Raw genomic sequence first — 23,095 nt, 5'->3', positions numbered from 1 at the left:
TTATTAGTGTTTAAGTGGATATTAGAAATATGAAGGACTGATTTTAAGGCATTAAGTTGACAAAACCTTTCCAAACATGACCTTAAGTGTAACCAGCCTACAGCAAATGCTAATGTCACTTTGGAGGAACTAAGCGGTCATGCTGCATTCATACCAATGTGGGTTGACAGATTGAACATCTACCTTTTGGTCATGATTACAGCTTTTTTATTTAATTCAAATGCTTTTGCCAGTGCATGCAAGTGCGCATAAAATCTGTGTCTAATTAACACCTCTGCACAATAGAGTGTTTTAGTAAATCGTTTTGTTTTTCATCTTTCTGTCCTTTCCCTCTTGTGCTCGGTCTCTCTCCCTTTCTCTTTCTCAATTTGTTTGAGCAGGTGTTATTATTTATATTTTTGACACCAAATAAAATTAGCATTTTATCAAATTGTGGCATGATCAAGTGCAAAACTAGAGAGCAAACAGCCAGTTTATTCTGATTTAAGAGCTTTATGGCTGCAGCTGACAGTCATACTCATGTTTGTAGCACTGGCCAAATCATCTTGTGTGCATAGGCATTGACTTCCTTCTCACAGTCTTATCACATTGAAGCTGGAAATTTTGAATCATTTTTTTTTTTTTTTTTTACCAAATTCTTGTTCTATCTTGTTCTACAGAATTCTTTACATGTAATATCCATGTATGGTACTTACTGTTGCATAAATTATAGAATTATTTGAATGTTACAGTTAAATACAACACTGAATGTGGTGTTAATGTTAAAAGCTTATTCATTTTATATACCACTAACATTTCTTTCAGGATGTAACTTATAAACAACATTTAAAATGTAACAGTTTAAAAACTTTTTTTTATCTTATTATGTTTTATTATGTATATCATGTTATCTTTAAATAAATTAGAGTGTATACAACAAAAAAATAAAGCCAGTTTCTACTGTTTCTACTGTTGGCATTTTCTTACTTCCATAAGGTTGCTGTAAAAACAAATGTGTGTGTGTCTCTTTATGCAGATTCTTTCTAGAAGAAACAGCCACTCAGTGTTCCAATGAACAACCGCAAGGAAGATATGGAAATTGCATCGCACTACCGGCAACTATTGCGTGAACTTAATGAGCAGAGGCAGCACGGTATCTTGTGTGATGCATGTGTGGTTGTGGAGGGTAAGATCTTTAAGGCACACAAGAATGTGCTGCTGGGCAGCAGCCGGTACTTTAAGACTTTATACTGCCAGGTCAAGAAGGGCACAGAGCAGCAGGCTACCATTACACACCTGGATATTGTGACAGCACAGGGCTTTAAGACCATACTGGACTTCATGTACTCAGCACATCTGGCCCTCACAAGCAAGAATGTTATTGAAGTAATGTCAGCTGCTAGCTACCTTCAGATGACAGACATTGTACAGGCATGCCATGGCTTTATCAGAGCAGCTCTTGACATCAGCATTCGTTCTGAGTTGATAGACATGGAGCTGACTAACATTGAGATTGGTGGCATGGCTGGCACAGGTACTGTAGGAGCAGCATCAGAGGCACTGGTCTCCATGATCTCAGCCCGCAGCTCCTCGCCTTGGTTGGTGCGTCGTACCAGTCCTGCCAACTCATCCGGTGACTCAGCCATTGCAAGTTGCCATGAAAGTGGTAGCACCTACAGCAAGGAGGAGCATGAGCCAAAATGTCATGAGGACCCATGGCCGACTGAATACCAATCCCTTCAAGTTAAAGAAGAGCAGGCATCGCCATCCAATGTTCAGGATGTGGCTGGGCAAGCACAGTGTACACCTGCAGATCAAGGCAATGGAAGCGATAGGGGGTGGCAAGCACTGGGTTCAGGACGCAGAAAGAATCGTAAGAACAAGGACACGGTCAGGCACATCATGCAAAAGATTGAGGGCAACAGTCGGGGAGGATCACCAATGCCTTCCATGATTTCTGCGTCCAACTGGAGCTACAACAACCCAATTGACATTTCAGGTAGGAGCTTTGGTAACTGTTGTATGTGGAGCCCAATTTGGAAAACATGAACAGCTGTAATAGTTAAATGATGTGTTCAGGTTTCTCAGTGGAGACTGGCAGTGGAAATTGGCAGTGGGGCACAATTTACAGAATCATGCTTATCTACCATGCCGTTAAGGCCATGGAATTTGCTCCAGCTGAAGGTCCCTCTGTTTAGTCATGTTTTCGTATTTTCTGGCCCCTTTGTTGGCAACATGCTTCACTCTTGAAACCCTGAGACTTTATTTTGTCAGGTTTTTTGGCACAGATGTAGACACTCATTATCTTTTTTTCTTGGAATTTAGTTCAACAATTTTGAACTACTAGACAATTAAATTGGATTTGTGATTGAAAACCTAAAACAAAAATGTACTGTTATCTTAAGGATTGTGAACATGCTATTTAATTGCAGACCTACCTGTCTAGGCAGTGTTTAGCCTCTGGTAACTGATAGGTATATAAATTATTGAAAGTGAGATGACTTTAATCTCTGGTGTATTTGAGCAGTCTGTGAAATGGGCACACACACTCTTTTGGAAAACAGGATAATTGAATTGACCTTGGTGGCAAAGTGAGGATTAAGAAGTGTTTTGTGTGTGTGTGTGTGTGTGTAATTGAAAAGGAGGGTGAAGAACTAACCACACAACTGCTTAACTGAATACACTCTTTGTGTCTTTGAGAAATCATCTTTACACATTTAAAATACACTCGTTTCTAAGTCTAAGTCAAATTACTTATTTTAGAGTTATACTGCTTGTCATCTTGCTTAAACATATTATGGTAAATGTCCTTCTCTCAATGGCAATAACACAGTAAGATAATCCTGAATTAAGAGAGATAATAGGCTTGACCTGATTTGCATACCTGATTTAAGTTCCACTGGGCGTTTCAAGTCATGTCTGTGAAAAGAACCAAGTCTGTTTTGAAAGCCTCAGGAGAAGCAGCCTACTAACAAAATAAATAGCTAATAGCACAATTAAAATACAGTACATAGATCAGCCATAACATTAAAACCACCTCCTTGTTTCTACACTCACTGTCCATTTTATTAGCTCCACTTCCCATATAGGAGCACTTTGTAGTTCTACAATTACTTACTGTAGTCCATCTGTTTCACTACATGCTTTGTTAGCCCCCTTTCATGCTGTTCTTCAATGGTCAGGACTCTCCCAGGACCACTACAGAGTAGGTAGGTTAGTGTGTGTTGTGCTGGTAAGGGTGGATAAGACACAGCAATGCTGATGGAGTTTTTAAACACCTCACTGTTACTACTGGACTGAGAATAGTCCACCAACCACAAATATCCAGTCAACAGCACCCTGTGGGCAGCATCCTGTGACCACTGATGAAGGTCTCAAAGATGACCAACTCAAACAGCAGCAATAGATGAGCAATCGTCTCTGACTTTGCATCTACAAGGTGGACCAACTAGGTAGGAGTGTCTAATAGAGTGGACAGTGAGTGGCCACAGTATTTAAAAACTCCAGCAGCGCTGCTGTGTCTGATCCACTCATACCAGCACAACACACCACCACCATGTCATTGTCACTGGAGGGCTGAGAGTGATTCAACACCCAAATAATACCTGCTCTGTGGTGGTCCTGTGGGAGTCCTGACCATTGAAGAACAGGGTGAAAGCAGGCTAAAAAAGTATGTAGAGAAACAGATGGACTACAGTCAGTAATTGTATAACTACAAAGTGCTTTTATATGGTATGTGGAGCTGATAAAATGGACAGTAAATGTAGAAACAAGGAGGTGGTTTAATGTTATGGCTGATCAGTGTATATACAGAAATGCAAATACGTGGTTAATAACACTGTAAATATTTTTCATCTGTACAACAAGTCTGTACAACAAGTCTACTGTATAATAATAATAATAATAATAATAATAATTTTACTGATAAATCACCTTTATAAATGTTTCATTGTTTATCCTTAAATCCTTAAAATCCTTAAAATACCTTTGTGAGACCTTGTATTCTCATGGACAAACTAAAAATTCTGCAATTTTCTTTGGGATCAATAAAGTGTTATCTTATCTTATCTTAAAATGAGTTATGATGTGCAATTTAACCACATCCCCAAATCTATCATCACAAGATCTTATACTCTCACAGATTGCTTGTATTTGAGTTATGAAGGGGATTTAACCCCTATCCCCAAATACATTGGTGAAACAGATTGGTAAAACATTATTCTCACAGATAATCTGTGTAAAGTTCAGTTCATCTCCATGTTGGAGGAAAACTGTCTCCCTGTTGGAGAAAAAAACTGACTCTGACCAAAACTGCTAGAACTAAAACTCTGGACTAGTTTTAGACAATGCTGATCTAAAGTGTATTTTAACAGTTAAAAGACACAAATACAGTACTACAGCTAAAAGAATAAAATGCAAGAATCATAGAATATCAAATGGTCAGATAAAAGAATAAAAGAAACCAGAATCATAAAAATGCTCATTTAAAAAGATTTTAAAGCAGCATTTTCAGCAGCTTCTTAAGCGTGTGTAATGATTAAATAGCTCTCAGCTCCTTAGGGAGAGAGTTCCAGAGCTTTGGGCCATAGTAGCTAAATGCAGATTCCTCACTCGTAGTCGTGTTTTGGGACCCACTGATATATTGCTGTTGGAAAATATTAAAGCCATGGTTGGTTCATAGCTAACAATTAATTCAGTAAGATGTAGAGGAGCAAGACTGTGAAGACAATTAAAAACCAGTAAAAGAATCCTAAAATCTGTTCTAAAAGACACAGGTAACCAGTTGAGTAATTAAAATGGTGGTGTAATATGATTAAAAGTATATAAAAAGGCTTATATAATTTTAATAGCTGGAATTTTCAGGATGAAGTAAATCGGACCAAATGGCATTTTGCTATTTTTTATTTCAACATTACATTAGGTTTTATCTTTAGGAAAGTAAAAAGCTTCCATGCTAGAATTAGGGCTGTTGTAGCCTAGCGGTTAAGGTACTGAACTAGTAATTAAAAGGTCGCAGGTTGCCACTGTTGGGCCCTTAAGCAAGGCCCTTAACCCTCAATTGCTCAGACTGTATACTTTCACACTACTGTAAGTCGCTTTGGATAAAGGCATCTGCTAAATACCAAAAATGTAAATGTAAATGAATTACTAGAGGCTGTATCCAGGTTAGTGTTTAAATGTTGCTTTATGGTTGTATAAAGAATTTGTGTGTGTGTGTGTGTGAGTGAGTGTTTGGATGTTGTATCCTTACTGTACATTAAATTAGAAATATTACAGTAGTATTTTTTATGATTTATTAATTATTACTCTTGTCAGTATAATAATATTATAGTATTACATGCTTTTAGTATTGCAATTAGTATCCCAACTTGGATATGTCTGGTCATATACACTCCTTGTTGACCCCTTTGCATTATCATAGATGGGGAGTTATACCATACCCTTTGTATTCATTTGCTGTTCAACACCTTAATCAGACAATAGGCATTACCACTGCAGCTACAGTAAGGTCAATCCCCAAACTGGCCTTTTTTCCCTCAGACACAGACAACTGTGTCTGTTGAGTCCCTGACTAGACCATCAGCACTGCTGAGACTCGGTTTTCTGTTATCTTTAGTGCTTACTAAACTTAATCCGTCCTTCCTTTTTTTGAAGCATATGCCACACATATTGCAAAATATCACTGTTAATATGTAGTTTACAAATTCTCTTTTTGAGATATGCACTCTCTTGTAAAGATCACTCAGATCATTTAGAAATTAACTCCAATCCAAAGTGCGCATATAATGGGTATCATAGGCCCAGTCTTAAGCACAAAGCACAGTATTAGCAGTCTAGCACACACACACACACACACATTTACTTACTATATTGTTTTGTTAACAAATTTTGTCAACTTAGTAATTTGCTTATTTATAAGTTAGCTTCCTGGTGTACACACTAGTTTTCCTGTCCTTACCAATGTGAAGCACCCCATAGCATGATACTGCCACCACTATGTTTTTCCATGGGGATGGTATTCATCTTACATATTAGGTATTGTTTTATATGCTTGCTCTGATTAATGCCTTGCTACAATTTGATTTCAAAGATTTTGAGTTTAGGGGCTGTTGAGTTACAAGGTACCACTGTATTTCAATGATTAGTTGGTCAATTAATCTAAATCAAAGTTGCATCTCTTGTGTTAAAATTAACATATAAAACAACATCCAGCAAGTTAAGTCAACAGCCATCCAGAACACATTATCAATTCTGATACCTATGTTTTATTATTTTTTATGCCTTTGGTTTCCACTTACTTTTTTATGTTCCCCAAGTCTAACGGTGACCACTTGAAATAATGAGTGCCCTCCAGAAACTCACTGCTCACTTCCAGAAACATACGCGAAGTATTTACACCTCATTAAACTTAAAAAAAGATTTTATAACAGAAGTTGGACCTAATTTTTTTTATCCCTTTATTATAAGTTGTTTCTCTTTTGGAGCCACTGTTAGCTTGACTGTTTAACCTTGTCTTTCTGTCACCTTGCCCAGTTTTCTTTACCATGCTTGCTTTACCCCATAGATTTTTAAGTTATCCCCTAACATGTCTAAATGCTAGTTTATTCTGGACATAGTTGTCATGTTGAAGAAGAGCTTTTTTTGTTTCCTCCTTTTACTGTTCTGTGCTTCCTCTGTTTCTCACTCTCTCTCAAGCTGTTCTGAAATGCATGCCCACCAATTCTTTACCTCCCACCTAATCTATGCCTCTCACGCTTCAAGCAAAAGGCAGAAAAATCCAGACGTATTCACAGTGGAGTTCCCCTTTAAACTTTCTTTTTAACATTTATGGCTTTATCTTACCACAGTGGGTGACAAAACTTCCCCTTCTCCAGAAATATAGACGTGCATGTTTGCTATATGTACATACACTTTAGTTGAATTCCGATGAATCTGGCCAGAAACTCTTTGTGTTTTGGGCAGTAAAGATGATGCAAAAAAGTATCATTTTTCACCACACCACCACCCCTGCCTAATTTAAAAAAGGCCACTGTAATGTGGCAGAGATAAAGGGATAAATGATGGAAGGTGATGTAATGAAGTCCTGCTTCCACCCTTAACCTGCCCTGTGTTGGCATTTGTTATTTGTCAATGTGGCCAGTAATGGCAGCCCAATTCAGGTACAAGGTCGAAAGTAAGTCCAATTGCCAGTTTCCAGACTTGGCTGAACATTAACCTCCTGAAGAATTTATAGTAGAATGCTATGTGTATAACTGTACAATAATAAGCCAAAACATTAGAACCACCCACCTAATATGCTATCAAAACTGCTCTGACCCACAGACATAGAATCGGCAAGTTATCTGAAAGAGGTCTGTGGTATCAGGTACCATTACCAGCAGGTCCTTCTACTACTGTATGTTGTAAAGCTGATAGTCCTGGTACCATCTCTTTTATAAATAAACAGCACACATGTGCCCAACCATCCTCATGATCTTGGAGAAAACAGGCCTTTTTGCCTGTCTATATACGCTGAATTCAACATGTGTATAAGTAACTATGTAACTGCCGCTAGTATGCTAGTGCTAGTGCACCAGAGTTGGGGTTCTGAATGCATCGCATCGAATCTCAACTCTACCTCTCCGACTGTGTTGGCCGGCAGCATGAACAATGATTGACTGTTGTTCAGGGTTAGAGGGTAGAGAGTCGGATCATAATTCCTCATAACTGGTACAACTGCGGCCCCTGCTGGCTGACTGATGGCGCCTGCGCAGGGCTGAGGAATAGTGCTGATGGGGGTGTGACCCTCCGTACACAGCGTCCATTAGTGTATGAACTCGACTCGTGCAGGTGAAAAATGCAGTCTGTACTGATTGCGTACCGGAGGGGTCGTAAGTCACTTGAGAGGCGTCCTCAGTCAGCGGTGAAGGGTCGAACCAGTATAGAGGATGCAATCAGGGTAATTGGACACGACTAGAATAGTGGAGAAAAATTGGGGGGGAAAAAGTGGGGGAAAATAGATAATAAAAAAAAGAAAAAAAAGTAACTATGTAACTCTGTAAAGAATGTTACTTGGTATTGTGTTGCTGAAGTAGAGTTTCTAGACAACATAGTATTTTGGAACAGCATATAGTGCTTTGGTTGCTTTTTCTTTAGGCTTAGAGGACATGTGATCTGTTATTTTCAAAACCACAGAACAATTTGCATTAGTTCATCTCAGATGAACTTGAGCCAAGGGCTGTTGGTGGCTTTCTGGATATTGTGGATTTGTTTTTCTCATTGTATAGCGGGGAATTAATTTGTATTTGTAGATGCAGCAATGAACTGTGTTTACTAACAATGATTTTGCTAAGAATTCCTAAGCCCATAAATGTACAACAGGGACATGGATGACTAGGCTAACTGATGCGAATGTCCTATCCCACAGAAGAGCTACTATAGCATAAATTGTGTAAGATGGGGTAAGAGCATAGTGCATTGCAGTTTTCTGTGTACAGGGTTGCATAATAGCCACATACCTGTTAGAGTGCCCATGATGACCACTGTCCACCTACAATGGACATATGAGTATCAAATGGACCATGGATAAATGGAAGAATGTGTCTAATTAATCAAATTTTCTATTATGTGGACGCCCAGGTGCATGTGCATTGTTTAATAAAGGAAAAGATGAAGAAGTGCAAGCCAGCGAGTTAGTTTGATGCTCTGGGCAATGTTCTGTTTGGAAACCTTGGCATTCATGTGAACAACATTCATGTGAATGTTACTTTGACACATACCACCTACATTGTTGCAGTTCAAGTACACCTCCTTATGGCAACGTTTTTTTCCTATTGGCAGTGGCCTCTTTCAGCAAGATAATATGCCCTGCCACACTACAAAAATGTTCAGGAATGATTTAAAGAACATGACAAAGGGTTCAGATTTTTTATTTGACAACCAAATTCCCTATATCTCAAATTGATTGAGCATCTGTGAGATGTGCTGGACAGTCAAATCTGATGCAACACCATTTTTTTAAAAGTTGGCGTGCAAAAAAAATTGACTTGGTAATTTTCTTAAACCGACAAAAGTACTAAAAATTATTTACTGACCAAGGTAATTGATTTAATTGATTTGATTTTTATCAACCACTTGCGGTTAGAGTCGTGGTGACCCCGGTTTCACTGGAAAAGACTGGGTGCAAGGCAGGAAAACTAGGCGCAGGACAGGAAATACCTTAGACAAGGCAGGGTTTCCATCACAGAGTTTCTGCCACCACTTTTTCTCCCCGACATGGCCAATCACGTCTGCATGCAAAAAATGTGTGTAGACACCAAGCCGGCCGATAGCACCTCTGAGATCCGAGTTTTAATTGCTTAATAGGTTGTTCTACCCGAGTGCTTATGTACTTTGTACATTTAACACAATGTTGTGTCTTCTGATTGCATAATAATTTTATTTTACTCAGAGTTGTTAGTCGATGTGATCTGCTCGAAATAGAAATGAGGGAATTTATGTAAAACATAATCAAGCTCTACTTTGGCATGTAGCTGTTTTGTTGTACAGTATTAGTGACTCTCATTCTTTGTGCTTTGCATTGATATGTGCATGTTCATGATTTGTGGTGGTTTTCCACACACAGTTCACCCTTGCCATTTCCTACTCTTTCACTGGGCAAGATAAGTTGGGGTTTGTGTGTGTTAGCTGTTGTGTGTGTTAGCAATTGTGTGTTAGGTATTTGGGCCGTGGTATGTGCATGTGTGTGTGTGTGTGTGTGTGTGTGTGTGTGGAAGGGATGAGAATACAACCATGGCCATAGTTCCTCATTCAGGGCTAGACAACGCCCTGGTGTTTGTTTTCTAGAGCTACTGCACTATTTTACTCTGTGGCTTGTTCTTCCTCTTTTGGTTTTATGGGGGGAATTCTGTTTTTCAGAGGTCAACCTCCTCTTCTCAGAAAGAGGAAAAAAGAAATAGAAGAGGTAAATGATGAAAGAAAGAGGTAGGGTGTTGGGGAAAACGGACGCCCCAGGCAGGATGTGTAGGTCTGCTGCTCTCTGGGTGTGTCTACTTGGTCCTTTCACACACACGAATGGGCACACAAACATAGACACACACTTTGTCTCAACTTGTGTAGGAGGGCAAAATTTCCCTTCCTCACATAAACTTAGCCAAACATGCACTCTCCCTAATTCCTTAACCCCACACCCATCTTTGTTTTTCTTGTTAACTCCCCATTCTTCAATATTAGTCCTCCTGCTTTCCTCCACTACGCTTTATGTAGCAGTGTTTAGAGAAATGACCCGGGTAATCTAGCCTACATACAATGCTACTATATCCTCTATATGTTAAATATAAATATACAGATTTATATCTATCTGTCTGTCTGTCTGTCTGTCAGTCTATATATATATATATATATATATGTGTGTGTGTGTGTGTGTGTGTGTGTGTGTGTGTGTGTGTGTGGGTGGGTGGGTGGGTGTGTGTGTGGGTGGGTGGGTGTGGGTGGGTGTGTGTGTGGGTGGGTGGGTGTGTGTGGGTGGGTGGGTGTGGGTGGGTGGGTGGGTGGCTCGGTGGGTAGCACTGTTGCCTCACAGCAAGAAGGTCCTGGGTTCAATCCCCGGTTCAAAGCGGGGAAGTCCGGGTCCTTTCTGTGCGGAGTTTGCATGTTCTCACCGTGTCTGCGTGGGTTTCCTTTGGGAGCTCCGGTTTCCTTCCACAGTCCAAAACCATGCAGTCAGGTTAATTGGAGACACTGAACTGCCTGTGTGTTTGTGTGTGTGTGTGTATGTGTGTCTGTCCTGTGATGGACTGGCGTCCCGTCCAGGGTGTTACTGTGTGCCTTGAACCCATTGAAAAGCTGGGATAGGCTCCAGCACCGACCCCCCAGCGACCCTAATTGGATAAGCGGATAAGAATGATGAATGAATGTGTGTGTGTGTGTGTGTGTATTGTGTCTCTGTGAATGTTTTTTAACCCATTGCCCTTTTGTTGTGGAAAAAAATTTTCCCCTCTCAGCATTAGTAAAATTTCTCTAGTTTTCACCATGGTAGCAGCACACCTTGAATACTTCTCTGGGTGTTTTTTGTGTGTATCATAGCTAAAGTAAATTTAAAGCCATTGTTGACTTTCCAATGGTTCACTCCTTATGTAACCCAATTTTAGATCATACAGGCAGTAGGTATTATAATCAGCAATACTGTGTAGGGGTTGACAACAAAATGCAATGCTACTGTAAAATCTTACATTATTAATAAATACTTATTTTTATTGTTGGGTTAATATTTCCAATACCAACTGTATATACACCTAAGGCTCCAAACCATAGCAATAGCCATTATATTCAAATAAAGAAAACTTGGAATGGGTTCAATCTTTTTAGAAGTGACCAGCCTACCAAAATTTCTCAAATTGCAGGCTAGAGAGAAGCCAAAATACATTATTATGGGTGCTATGCTGCCCGATGATCGGCACTATGTGACAATAGCTTATCTCTAACTGTAAAATGAAGCAGCTCTGGTGCTAGCAGTAAATTGATAGGTTTACAAAGGAGAAGATGAATTGAAGATGATTGAAACTAAAATTCTTTTTTTTTTTTTGCTTATCTTTTTTTGTGAAAGCATTTTAAACATGGTCGTCTACCTTGCTGGCTCAGTCTTACAGAAACAAAAACTCACCACTGCATTGATCCACGAACACACTAATATAGTGCTGAGTACAGGTGAATCTTGCCAAATTAGTGTGGTAGTTAATGGCAGTTGTTGTCTTTTTAGGACTACTGGACGTTGCTTCCTGTTTCTCAGATTGCTAAAAGTAGGCTGAACTGTGGTCCCTGATCCGACACTAGGTCACTAGGCAGCCCATGGACTTTTACCACTAAGTAAGCCGATGGGCCTTTGGCCAAGGAGAGCTTAAGAAGTGCAACAAATGTGCATATCTTCAAGAACCTCTCAACTATGTCCAGGCCCACGGTGTACCCTTATAAGGGGAGTAGGGCTGTGATAAAGTTGAGGGACAGATGGGACCAACAACGGGGTGGGGTGTTGTCCATGGAGGGCCACCAAGAACCTCAGTGTAGGAACTATACTGTATAGTAATATTTGCACCAGTGTGTCCAGCAAATGGAAAAGCATGAGCAAAACCCATGCTCAGATTAGGGTGGGGACAAACAGTGATCCCATGGGGCTATTTCCAGGATCAGACTCTTGTCACTGAGCCTCTCAAATGGCTTCCTTGAGGTCTTACTAAAGGCGGTCCACCACTCAGGATCCTGATATAATGAGACTGCTGAGTGAAGATGAGGTTTGAGTTTCCTTGCTTAGTATTCTTTAATCTGGGCCAATAAACAGGACAAAGTTGAATCGACTGAAAAACCAAGCCCACCAGGCCTGGAGTGGATTTAACCATTTGCTTTTTGGATGTACTTGAAATTTTTATGGTCGATACAGACCAGGAACTGGTGCTTGGCTCCCTTTAGGCAGTGTTTCCGCTCTCAATAGCGAGCTTGACTGCCTGCAGTTTTTGGTTGCCCATATCATAGTTTCTCTCACTGGTGGGAGAAATAATTGCAAGGGTGCTGTATGTGGTATCCCTCCATGATGAGAGGGACCTCAGGGTTTGGCAGTCTGAGCACTCACACTGCCATGAGGTGTCTTTTACACTGAACCATCGAAAAATGTCAGCAAACCCTGGAAGCACTGGACCAACCATACAGAGGTGGAAGGAGGGCAGTCCGACATGGTCATGGTCTTGACTGGATTCATCTGAAAGCTGTCCCTGGAAACTACAAACCAGAGCAAGGGCATGGAGTTGGTGTGAAACTAGGATTTCTGCAGTTTTAAGTATAGGATGTCATCCAGGAGGAGCCATTAATGTGCTTGACATGTGTTTGCCCCGGCTTTTGCTGTAAATCAGAATATCATCAAGGTATGCAAATGCAAATTCTGCCAGCTGCACCACTGCAGCCTGATGATTGACACTACGTGGCACTGGCTTATCTCTGTAACGGACACCTCTGACTATTTGTAACAGACTCCTCAGACGAAGGCTCATAAGTCCTGCCTGGCACTCCACATGAGGGTGGCCTTTAGGAACTCTATTCCGCACTCCATTGTGACAAATTGTTATATAATCCCTCCTTATATCCGGATGCATCAGGGCCTGGGCTTCAAGTGGATAGGTGGTCATTCCACAGCTGCATCAGTTTGTCCTTTGCACTGGCACACTTGGTGGAGGAAACAAGGCTAGTGCAGATGGCAGGGATGAGCTGACTGCCTCCTTCACCTGCCAGGAAGCTTTTGCCGAATGACTGTTGACATTTACAGATCATAGAGAGGCTCAAGGAAAGTTGGTGGGTCTCTAGTGGCCAGCTGAGAATTGAGATTATCTGACAACCCCTTATGGAAAAAGTTGATTATGGGAACCCCCTACAATGACCCAGTTTCCCATCATGGTGGAGCTGGTGGAGACTTGCTCATGGGCTTCAGCTGGTCCATAATTTGTTGTAACGCCTGGGTGTGCTGGAGCAGCATGACCCAAGCCTAGAATTAGAGATCAGGCTAGAGAGAAGTTAAAATGTATTAACTATGCAGCTAAAGGTGGAATCACCCAGAACAGGGCTCAAACTGGCAGAGTACAGCTTAGAAACATTGCGCTCTGCTTGCTGTGAATGCTGCAGAGAGACTGGCTCTATATCACAATGTGACTATGTTACACTGTGGTCTGATTGTTTGCCTTGAGTTATAAATCAAGCTGCGTTTCAACCTGGTCATGCATGAACAATAAAGTATGTATAATTTTTAAAATTGTTTTTAAGAGTATGTGCAAATCGGGACAGTTATCAAGTACAGTTATGTAAAATTTCAATATCTGTTTTTTATTTTATCTGTGAACTGGGCTTCAGGTCTCCCCACAAATCGTGTTTAAGTCTCAGCTTTGACTGAGCCTCACAAGGACATTCAGAGACTTGGTCTGAAGCCACTTCAATGTTATTTTGTCTGTACTCTTTGGGTTTTTGTTGTGTTGAATAGTGAACTGTCCTCATATTCTGAGTTTTTGTGTAATCTGGAGTGTTAAAGTGTTATCTTTAAGGATGTTTTTGTATATGGCTGCATTCATGCATCTGCCTCTTTAAAGCAGACTTATAGCATTATGCTGTTACCACCCTGTTTCACTGAAACTTTTTATCTTGTCCTTTACAGGCTGTCATATGTCTTTTACTCAATAGTGGCTTACAATCCACTTTACCATAAAGGCCTGGTTAATAAGTGCTGCAGAGATTTGTCCATCCAACAGGTTGTCTATTTAGAGATGGTCCATCCAGCAGGTTCCTCCATCTCTGCAAAAAGTGACTCTTGGGTTCTGTCCTATCTCCCTGACCAAAGTGCTTCTTACCCAGACACCTAATTTAGCCAGCATAGAAAGTTTAAACTTGTGCCAAGCTTCAAGACAAGCAACTGTAAACACACAACACAGTAGTGTGTGTAAAAACCCAAGGGGCTAAATAGTACAATTGCTCAATGTAATTCAGTGCTGTGGACCATTCTCAACTTTTGTTCAACTATGGTTAGTAATGGTTAGTCTTTTTACCAGTGAACAGTTTTTGGTTACACTGGTGGCTTTATATTTTTAGCACGATTTTCATTCCAGCACTTAACAACACACTTACTGCACCTGAAATACTCATACTAGTGCACATGATTAGCATGTTAGTGATATTGCAGGGACCCAAATAACATGTGGTTGGTGGGGGTCCCTTTTCTATTTTAGAATGGGAAGATTAGGTTAAGAAAGTGTACAGAGCAATAGATGTTAAACAGTCAGTAATTCATAAAATGGCCATGATGGCAGTGATGTTGAATTACTTCCTTGTCTCCAGTCATTCCAGAATGACTTTGTAACCCAATCCAGAAGATCACAGTTACTTAAGATAAATGTGCAATATGAAAATAATTATAATAATATTAATAATAAGAGGAAGAATAGTAGTTTTATGCATTGCTGTAATCATTTATGTTTCAGTTACTCCTAACCACTGTGTTGTAACCCTCACCCTAGCACCTATTAAAATTAAACAAACGAGGGGCGTGATAACGGCGTGTGGCTGTGAGGACTTGTGAGTGCCGAGCTCCCGAGACCAACGACCTAAATTTACTTTTTTTATCGGTAACCCGTAACACAGTATTATAACAGATTAAAAACATATTAAAAAGTTAGACTTGACTTTTTGGAGAGAGAAGAACCATGTCTTCAACGGAAAGGAGCGCTAAAGCACAAATTTAACAAACATCTTTTTCATGGTCAGAAAGAAAACCCAAACTGTCACCTATGCTGAAAGGAAGTTTGTTCAGTTGGTCAAATATAGATCTAAAAAACACCAACAAGAAAGTCTGTCATGAATACAAACTGTTGGAACACTGGTGTTGTTGTGCACAATCAGGTGAACCTTACACTGACATAGGCTTAGAGTGCGCCATCCAAGTAACGGGCTCCTGTTTTAAAACTTGACAAAACTCGACACCTTAAAACTTGACTAAAATTTGTTGTTGACAAAGAAAAAAGAGGAACCATGGTGAAATTCCTACAAATTCCAGTGATTTGGAATTATTTGACACACTAGCCCTCTGTGTTATGGAATTCTTTATCTAATGAATGAGACAGGTATAATATAGACAAAGTGTGTGTGTGCAGCTGAGTTTGTGGTTTAGATGCATGAATATAAGTTTATACTACATTAAATCCCTAATCTCACGTTATCTCACAGGAAATGTATGCCCCTTACACACACATACGCATTCACACAGTAGGAACCAGCAAAAGCCAGAGTGACATGCAGTTTGGCTTTTTATTACCATTTAAGTATATTTTGAATGATTCTTAAGAAAGGCCTGTCAGTGGGGGCTAACACAGGCCTCCTTGTTTCAGAGAAAATGGCAGGAAGCTAGCAGAACGATTCTCCTTGTTCCCCCCCTCAGAGGCATTGTGTTGTTGCAGAGAAAGAGAGAAAGAGAGAGAGAGAGATCTCCAAGAAGTCATGTCTTCCTGGGAGGAGTTTTACTATGATGGATCTGCACATATAGGTTCAAGTATTCTCTAGCAGGAGGAAAGAGAAAGTGGAGATTAGAGAGAGAAAAAGGAGGTTCCAAAGTCTGCAGGGTTTAGGGATTTCTGGATGATATTTTCATCACACACACACACACACACACACACACACACACACACACTGATCTGCCCAACCCGCATTCCTTGGCTTAAGAAAGCTGCAGTTTTTGTACTCTCGAATTATTGCTCTTCCTCACTACTCACCTGTCAGTATCTGTTCACTTCTTATCTTCCTAGCCATACTTTTGTCCGTTCTCTCAGTAAAAGTATTACTTGTTTTATCTTGCTCGTTTTTGCTTCTTGGGTGCTTAGAGTATTTTATTTCTCTTGTGCCTTTCTGATTTTTTCCTGTTGTCTCTTGGTCTCTTTTTTATTGCAATTGTTCATATTTTTGTATCCCACCATTCCAACTTAATTATCCCTTAGTCTCACACTTGCTGTAGATTTCTTTGTCTATTCATTAATTAAGTGTAATACTACAGCACTATTAAATACATTAAATTGTGACAAGACTCCTCATTAAGCCAGGGAGTATGATCAAAAAACACTATGTGTGGCTATATGCGTGTTGCATATGGCAAATAGGGAAACCTTTTTCTGAGGTAGTTTAATTTGATCATATTTAATTTAGTGAAGACAAAATTTTTTAAATCTTTGGTCTCTTTTAATATTTGGTTTGTAGATCATTAGTTGTCAGTCACATTAAACTGGTATAAAGATAAATTGGCAGTCAGACACATTGCACATATGTGCGCTCACATGCAAACACCATGGTATTCATTGTTTTTTGTTAAGCTGTTTTGTTAGAGAAGTCAGCCGCAGCGCAGTACTAAAAATAAATTTTAAAAAAGCTCATAGTGCCTTGCTGATTATTTGGTGCAGTTGTTGGGAGTGTAATCATTCATAATGTGACTTTCTTAATGTGACAGGAATGATGAGCATTGGTATTTTTTTTATGGAGTTAAACTAGACTGCTGTGCTGCTATATAATAAGTGGAATAAAAAGAAAGGTTAAATTAAAGTGTATCAGCTCTTATTTATATGAGATAATTTTTGCATTACACATTTTACAAGAACATTAAGAGGTAGTTTTAGCATCTTCTTATTTGTACTTGCAGTTAATGTCTTCAAATGTCTCTTTCTATAAATAGTGTACATGTGTACTTTTTCTCTCTGTTGCAAAAGCCTCCTAATATCCTTCCACCTTGGCCTCCATGTTCTCTTTTAGTGCAGAAGTTGCAAAGGATACTAAAATATAGGCAATGTAATAAACTACTTAATGACTTAGAATATTGTAAATTGTCTGAGATAGTACAGATAGTACAGATACACACACATGCATTTAAGTCCAATGAATCAGACCCACCACAACCCTGACCAGGATAAAGCTGTGGTAAAACTGTGAATGAATGTAAAAATGGCAATATATCAATGGAAAATCAAATCCACAACAAAATGTTATTTGGTGTCCAAGCCATAAAATTAAAATTTACATGATAAGTAAAGGATACAGTAAAGGCCCTACATTTTAACTACATTTATTGGAAAATGTGCTTAATTTCACAGACCTCGTTTTTTTTAAATCACATATTTCACGAATTTTTACAGAAAAGTACCACATTTCACGACAGTCAGTCAATAACACTCGTAAATTTAATGAGAGAAGGAATACACAGGGCCTATCTTCTAAACCTAGAATGGTTGACTGTAAATCCAGCGTTGGTCTCAAACATACTCAACCATGTTTTGACACCCTAACTAAGCATAAAACTCCTTAAATCTTCTCTGATGCCCTCCCGTACTATGACATGTTGGCTTTTGCACCTTCTGGATGATCCTTTTTCAGCATCAGTTTCTTCAGATTCTTGTTTTATTTAAAGGGTCTCGACATCGGTTTTTCATGAAAACAACCTGAAATGTGGACTCGTCTTACCACAACACGTTTCCACTGTCTTTCAGTCTGTCTGCAGTAAGCTTGGGCCCAGAAAGGTCTGTACTGTTTCTGCACAGAACTGATGTACGGCTTTCTGTCCCTCAATTTCTTTTTACAATATAATGTATGGTAAATGGTGTAAGACCCAAATGATTTGCAATTTTGCACTGAGAAATGTTTCTTTTGAAATAATTGACAGTTCTTTCACAACGTTCAGCACAAACTTCTGAGCTGGGACCCTCTTTGCTTGTAAATACAAAGTCTTTGGTGGATTTTCCTTTTACACCAAATCATGATACCCTCACCTTTTTCCAATTCACCTGCTTACTGTTAAATGTTTCAGAACAGCGTAACAATATTCTATAAACTTTTTGCTCTTATTTTACCCCTATAATATACAGTCAGGTTGGTCAGCCAAAACATTAGTCATTTCATTAGTCATTTCTTTATATTTTTTGTCAGTTAAATAAAGGTTCCAGATGATTAATAAATTACAAATTCTTGTTTTTGTTCTTTTTTACAATATGTCCCAATTTTGGGGGTTTTGTGCATCATTTAAAATGTCATATCATATTGGGACAATGCGTCATGGTACATCAGATTATGCAGTTAACCATGTAAAATACAGCACATTGGTATCAGACTGCCCATAACACACTATATGTTCAAAAGTATGTGGACATCTCTTTTTATCATTGAGTTCAAGTGTTTTATTTAAACCCATCAATAAAGACCTTAAAATGTATGTAAAATAAATTAAATGCTTCCAACACTTTGGACAAGACCCTTTCCTGCTTCAGCATGACTGTACCCCAGTGCAAAAAGCACAGTCTGTAAAGACATGGTTTAAGTAATTGTGTAAAGAAACTCAGTTGGCACATATAGAGCCCCTACCTCAACCACACATATTTGGGATGAATTGGAATGGTGATTCGGCTTTTTGGTGCAAAATCAGTGCCTGATCGAACAAATGCTTTTTTTTTTTACTTAATGGGCACAAATCCACCCTCCTACATACACACTCAAAAATCTTAAATCTTAATAATACTTAATCATATATCTTATGGAAAGCCTTCCCAGAAGAGTGCTAATGGTTTATATTGGTAGAAGTGCATGCTACACCTTTAACTTTAATCCAGTGCAGGGAGTATTTAGTTTTAAATAGGAAGGCAGTGATGTAAAGAGTGCGTAATTTGAGGGTTAGAATATAAACTTCGGTATCTAAACATTTGATATATAAATAGTTGTAAATGGACTGGTGCCCCTGGACTGGTCATAAATAAAATCCAAGTGATACAGTAAAGTAATAAGGTGCAGTTTATGGATTTAATGTGTCCTGTATTAAAAATTTAAATTCTATATTGTCAAAATTAGATGAAGATTCTGCCTGAAACTTAAGGCCTTAATAAAGGCAGCTATAGGAACAAGTAAAAGCTGCCACTGTGGCTGTTGGTCTGAATTATCCTTTTGTTGGGTAGAAGTTGGTCTTGCTGGATGGTTGTTGTGGGCCATTGTGGTCAGCCTTGGCTGTGCATGGTACAGGATTGGATGAAAAAGTAGGCAACTGGATGAAAGTTGTAAAAGGTTGGATAAAAAGAGTAAGAGATTGGATGAAAGGGGAAGAAGATTGGTAGTACAAGTCTTGTTGGCATTTTTGGTTCTACTGACTAATTATGTATGGTTTTATAGCTGACACTTGAAATACTGGTTGCTGTGAATTTTAATAATTAAGGTAGATGCATTATCAAATTGCTAAATCTGAATGAATTTTCATGACCTTTAGGTGTATTATTGTAATACATAATTTTTTTGTAAGTAGCTGCTCTCAGTAGGGTTGTAAATAAATTTGGTTGTTGAAAGCGGTCAGATTTCTTGTTTCTGGTGCACAACATTACCAACATGGTGTATCACCACCAAGTGGCTAACTCATAGTTGTGATTGCTGGGTGAATACATTTGTAAATTTTTAATAGTGACCGAATATATGTGCCCTTGTTAATTTAAAATAAAAAATCGATGCTGTTCTGTTTACATTTATAAGCACAAAGTCAAAAGAAAAGAGCTCTCATTCACCAAAACACGGAATAAGAGTTTTACTACATGCTCCGATTCATTTGCGTAGGGTGCACAAAGTGCGTAAGGTGCGTCCGTACTATATATACCTATAGTTTACACCATTATTTCCATAAAATTGCCCCAATTTCTGTATCTGCAAAGCAAAGTATTCAAAAACTTACAATCTTCCAATGCCTACCAATGTACTGATGTCTGTTAGGATTTTAAAAGCATAACAACATGACGGTACCACAACAAAACACAGCAGAGCAGGAGGGGAGGAGCGAGGTGTACATTTAAGATGTGAGAGGAGCGGTGTCTGTACAGACATGGTCTTTACTTTCTGATCAAAAGGGAGAAACATGCTGAATGTAGCAGAGAAAAAGTCAAACTAAAGTATCGATCCCATTACACTAGTATCAATTCGATACCAATACCAACGTTGGTATCGATAATATCGATATTTGGATCGATCAGCCCACCACTACTTTCTGCGGCTGAAGGAGAAACATAATTGCTAAAGCCATCTGTGGGTGTAGTTTTGCCAAGTGCTGAGTGTAGTGTCTAGAGAAGTTAGTGATGGCATTGGGTAAGAAAGTATAGTGACCAAGAAGTATAGAGCTGAGAGATGGTAGTAGATTGTTTGGTTTTCTTTCTGAATTTCGATTTACAGACAGAATAACACTACAATAGCTGTGGGGCTAGTAAAGCGGATTCTTTAGTGTTTGAAGCTTTGGAGTTAACGATGGTCCGATTTGAGATGCAGTCAGAGCAAAGGACAGTTTTTAGGAACTGTTGAACATTCTGAAATGCGAACCTCTGAAACTGGAGCTTCTTCTAGGAGGATGCGATGCTTGAGAAAACGGTGGTGCAACTCGGTACTGCTCAGGTGTTGTGAGGTGGTGGGTATGACAGGTATGTGAGAGGGTACTAGCGGAAGTGGGGAGAAACATCAGTGGATGGTGAGAGCTTTTAGGTGCCAAATCGGATTTCCTTTCCAGCTTGGATTTATAAAATTGCTAAACTGCGTATTGTCTGATGAGAAGCTTTTATGAAATCCACATTGTAGAACTACCAACCTTCAGTGTGTAGCTTAGATGTTGAGATTTGGTTTGTGGAACTACAGTCTCTGGTATGTAGCATTGGTGATGAGTTTCACTTGTAGAACTTCAGTCTCTGGTGTGATGCTTATGTGTTGGAATCCATGTTTTTGATGTACCAGACTGATATTAAGCTTAGATATTGAGTTCCAATTTTTATAGACATGTTCTGTAATACAGACATGTGCAACATGACTGCGGGTAAGAGAAGGGAATGATGGGTATAGATGTAGAAGTAGTCAGTTAGGGATGTGGGAGGAGTTTCAGTAGTGTCCTTTCTCCAAAAGTTCCATATATAATATTTTAAATGATATGTGGCATGATTAATTCAGCTTATTTTCCCATATAAGTCTTTCAATTATTTTCTGGCTTTCTATTGCTTATGTTTCTGATTTCAGATATAAACATGGATGTGCACAGATTTTTACAATTCACACTTACTATTACAATCATGCATGGCAATGCCTATTTACTAAAGACTGACAATTTTATAGTTTATAGTTTATCTATGCGTGGTATGTCATTGATTTTATCTGTTTCTGTCAATGTGAAACATAGGAGACAATATGCATTTTTATTCACACAGCAAACAGACAATATCTATTGGTATATCCTAAAGCAAAGTCAAGACAGGCAGGAGTCATTACACAAAGAGCAATATAACTTCACACAGTTTTTAAACAAGATCCAAATACAGTAATCAGGGAAACAGTTCAAGACAAAACAAGGCAAAAATGAAGTCATGTGTGTGAAGAGGAGCAGTGAAGACAAAAAAGACTGACCTCTGGCAGCTTGGAGGAACTAGAGTTCTTGATATAGACTGGTGCACCTACAATTTTGGCACGTAATATTTAGCACACACCTTGTAACTCTGGATGCTTAATTTTGCTTTGACATGTCACATATTAAAGTGCTAACTGACAGAGCTTGTTTACTGTTTTACACATTGGTAATTGGCAATCAATTAAATATACAGTAATTCTATTTTTAAAAATTAAATCGTTCAAGTCTCTTACAAAAGTATTCAAGATGGCACTCCAAATTGTGGTCAGGTGTATTCTGAATTAGAGTAATTTGTTTCTCATTTGAACTGATTGGACATAGTTTGAGAAGGCATACACCTCGGTCTATAATGGCCCACAATTTACACTGCATCAGGACATCCGGGTGCAGATGAATGTTGCCAAATACAAAAAAGGTTTAGGGTGTTACAAAAAAGTAACACCCTAAAGAAAACCTTTCCCAGGGTGCACGTAAACTCAGACCAGGCTGACATTTTAGTGGACACAATACTGTAGTCACTTCAGAGCTAATCTCTAAATGTCTTTGAGTGGTCGAGCTAAAGCCTATACCTAAACATTGTGGAACATACAGGGAGAAACCTGAAGAAGGAAGTTCACATACTTACTATAGAATCTGATGGAGTTTGAGAGGCTCTGGTATGAAAAATGGGAAAAACTGCCCAAATCAAGTGTGCAAAAGGTATAGATACATATCCAACAAGACTTGCAGCTGTAAAATCAGCTGAGTAAAATAGAAATATACTAATTACCGTAGTTTACTACACAGGAAATACCTCAAAAGTGTGAACTGCATGCAACTAATTACTAACTGAATAGGCCATCCATGGCACAGATGAGCATCTTACTCTGGATGCAAGTGATATTTCTTGCAGATACTTATTACAGTAACTAACAATGCATATGATTCTTTTTGCCTATAACAGGTATGAGTATTTGAGTATTTACCTATATTTTCCTTTCATTCTCTGTAATGAATAATAGCTCCACCATCTCCCTCCCATTTCCTGCACAGCTCTTCACATTTTTGTTTTTAAATAAATACTTTTTTTTGAATGACCTTGGGTTGGTGGCTGCCAAACACAAATAATAAGTCACCCTGAACTATTTTCAGTTTCCTTACCTTCCTCTATAGTCACATAATCACTTTTTATTCACTGTACGT

The 23,095-nt window shown here is 38.9% G+C and overlaps 1 protein-coding gene across 1 annotated transcript in view; it reads left to right on the top strand.

The window, feature by feature from the left end:
• The window catches only part of zbtb46 (zinc finger and BTB domain containing 46), a 78,241-nt gene that overhangs the window by 28,303 nt on the left and 26,843 nt on the right, over positions 1-23,095 (top strand). Inside the window, exon 2 of the mRNA XM_063015225.1 lies at positions 1,016-1,978. Coding sequence (XP_062871295.1) covers positions 1,051-1,978 — 928 coding nt within the window. The 5' untranslated portion in view covers positions 1,016-1,050. The remainder of the gene's footprint in view (positions 1-1,015; positions 1,979-23,095) is intronic.

The sequence above is a fragment of the Trichomycterus rosablanca genome, chromosome 19 (assembly GCF_030014385.1).
Source record: "Trichomycterus rosablanca isolate fTriRos1 chromosome 19, fTriRos1.hap1, whole genome shotgun sequence".
In the NCBI taxonomy this organism is placed as follows: domain Eukaryota; kingdom Metazoa; phylum Chordata; class Actinopteri; order Siluriformes; family Trichomycteridae; genus Trichomycterus; species Trichomycterus rosablanca.
This window is presented reverse-complemented; position numbering and strand designations above follow the sequence as displayed.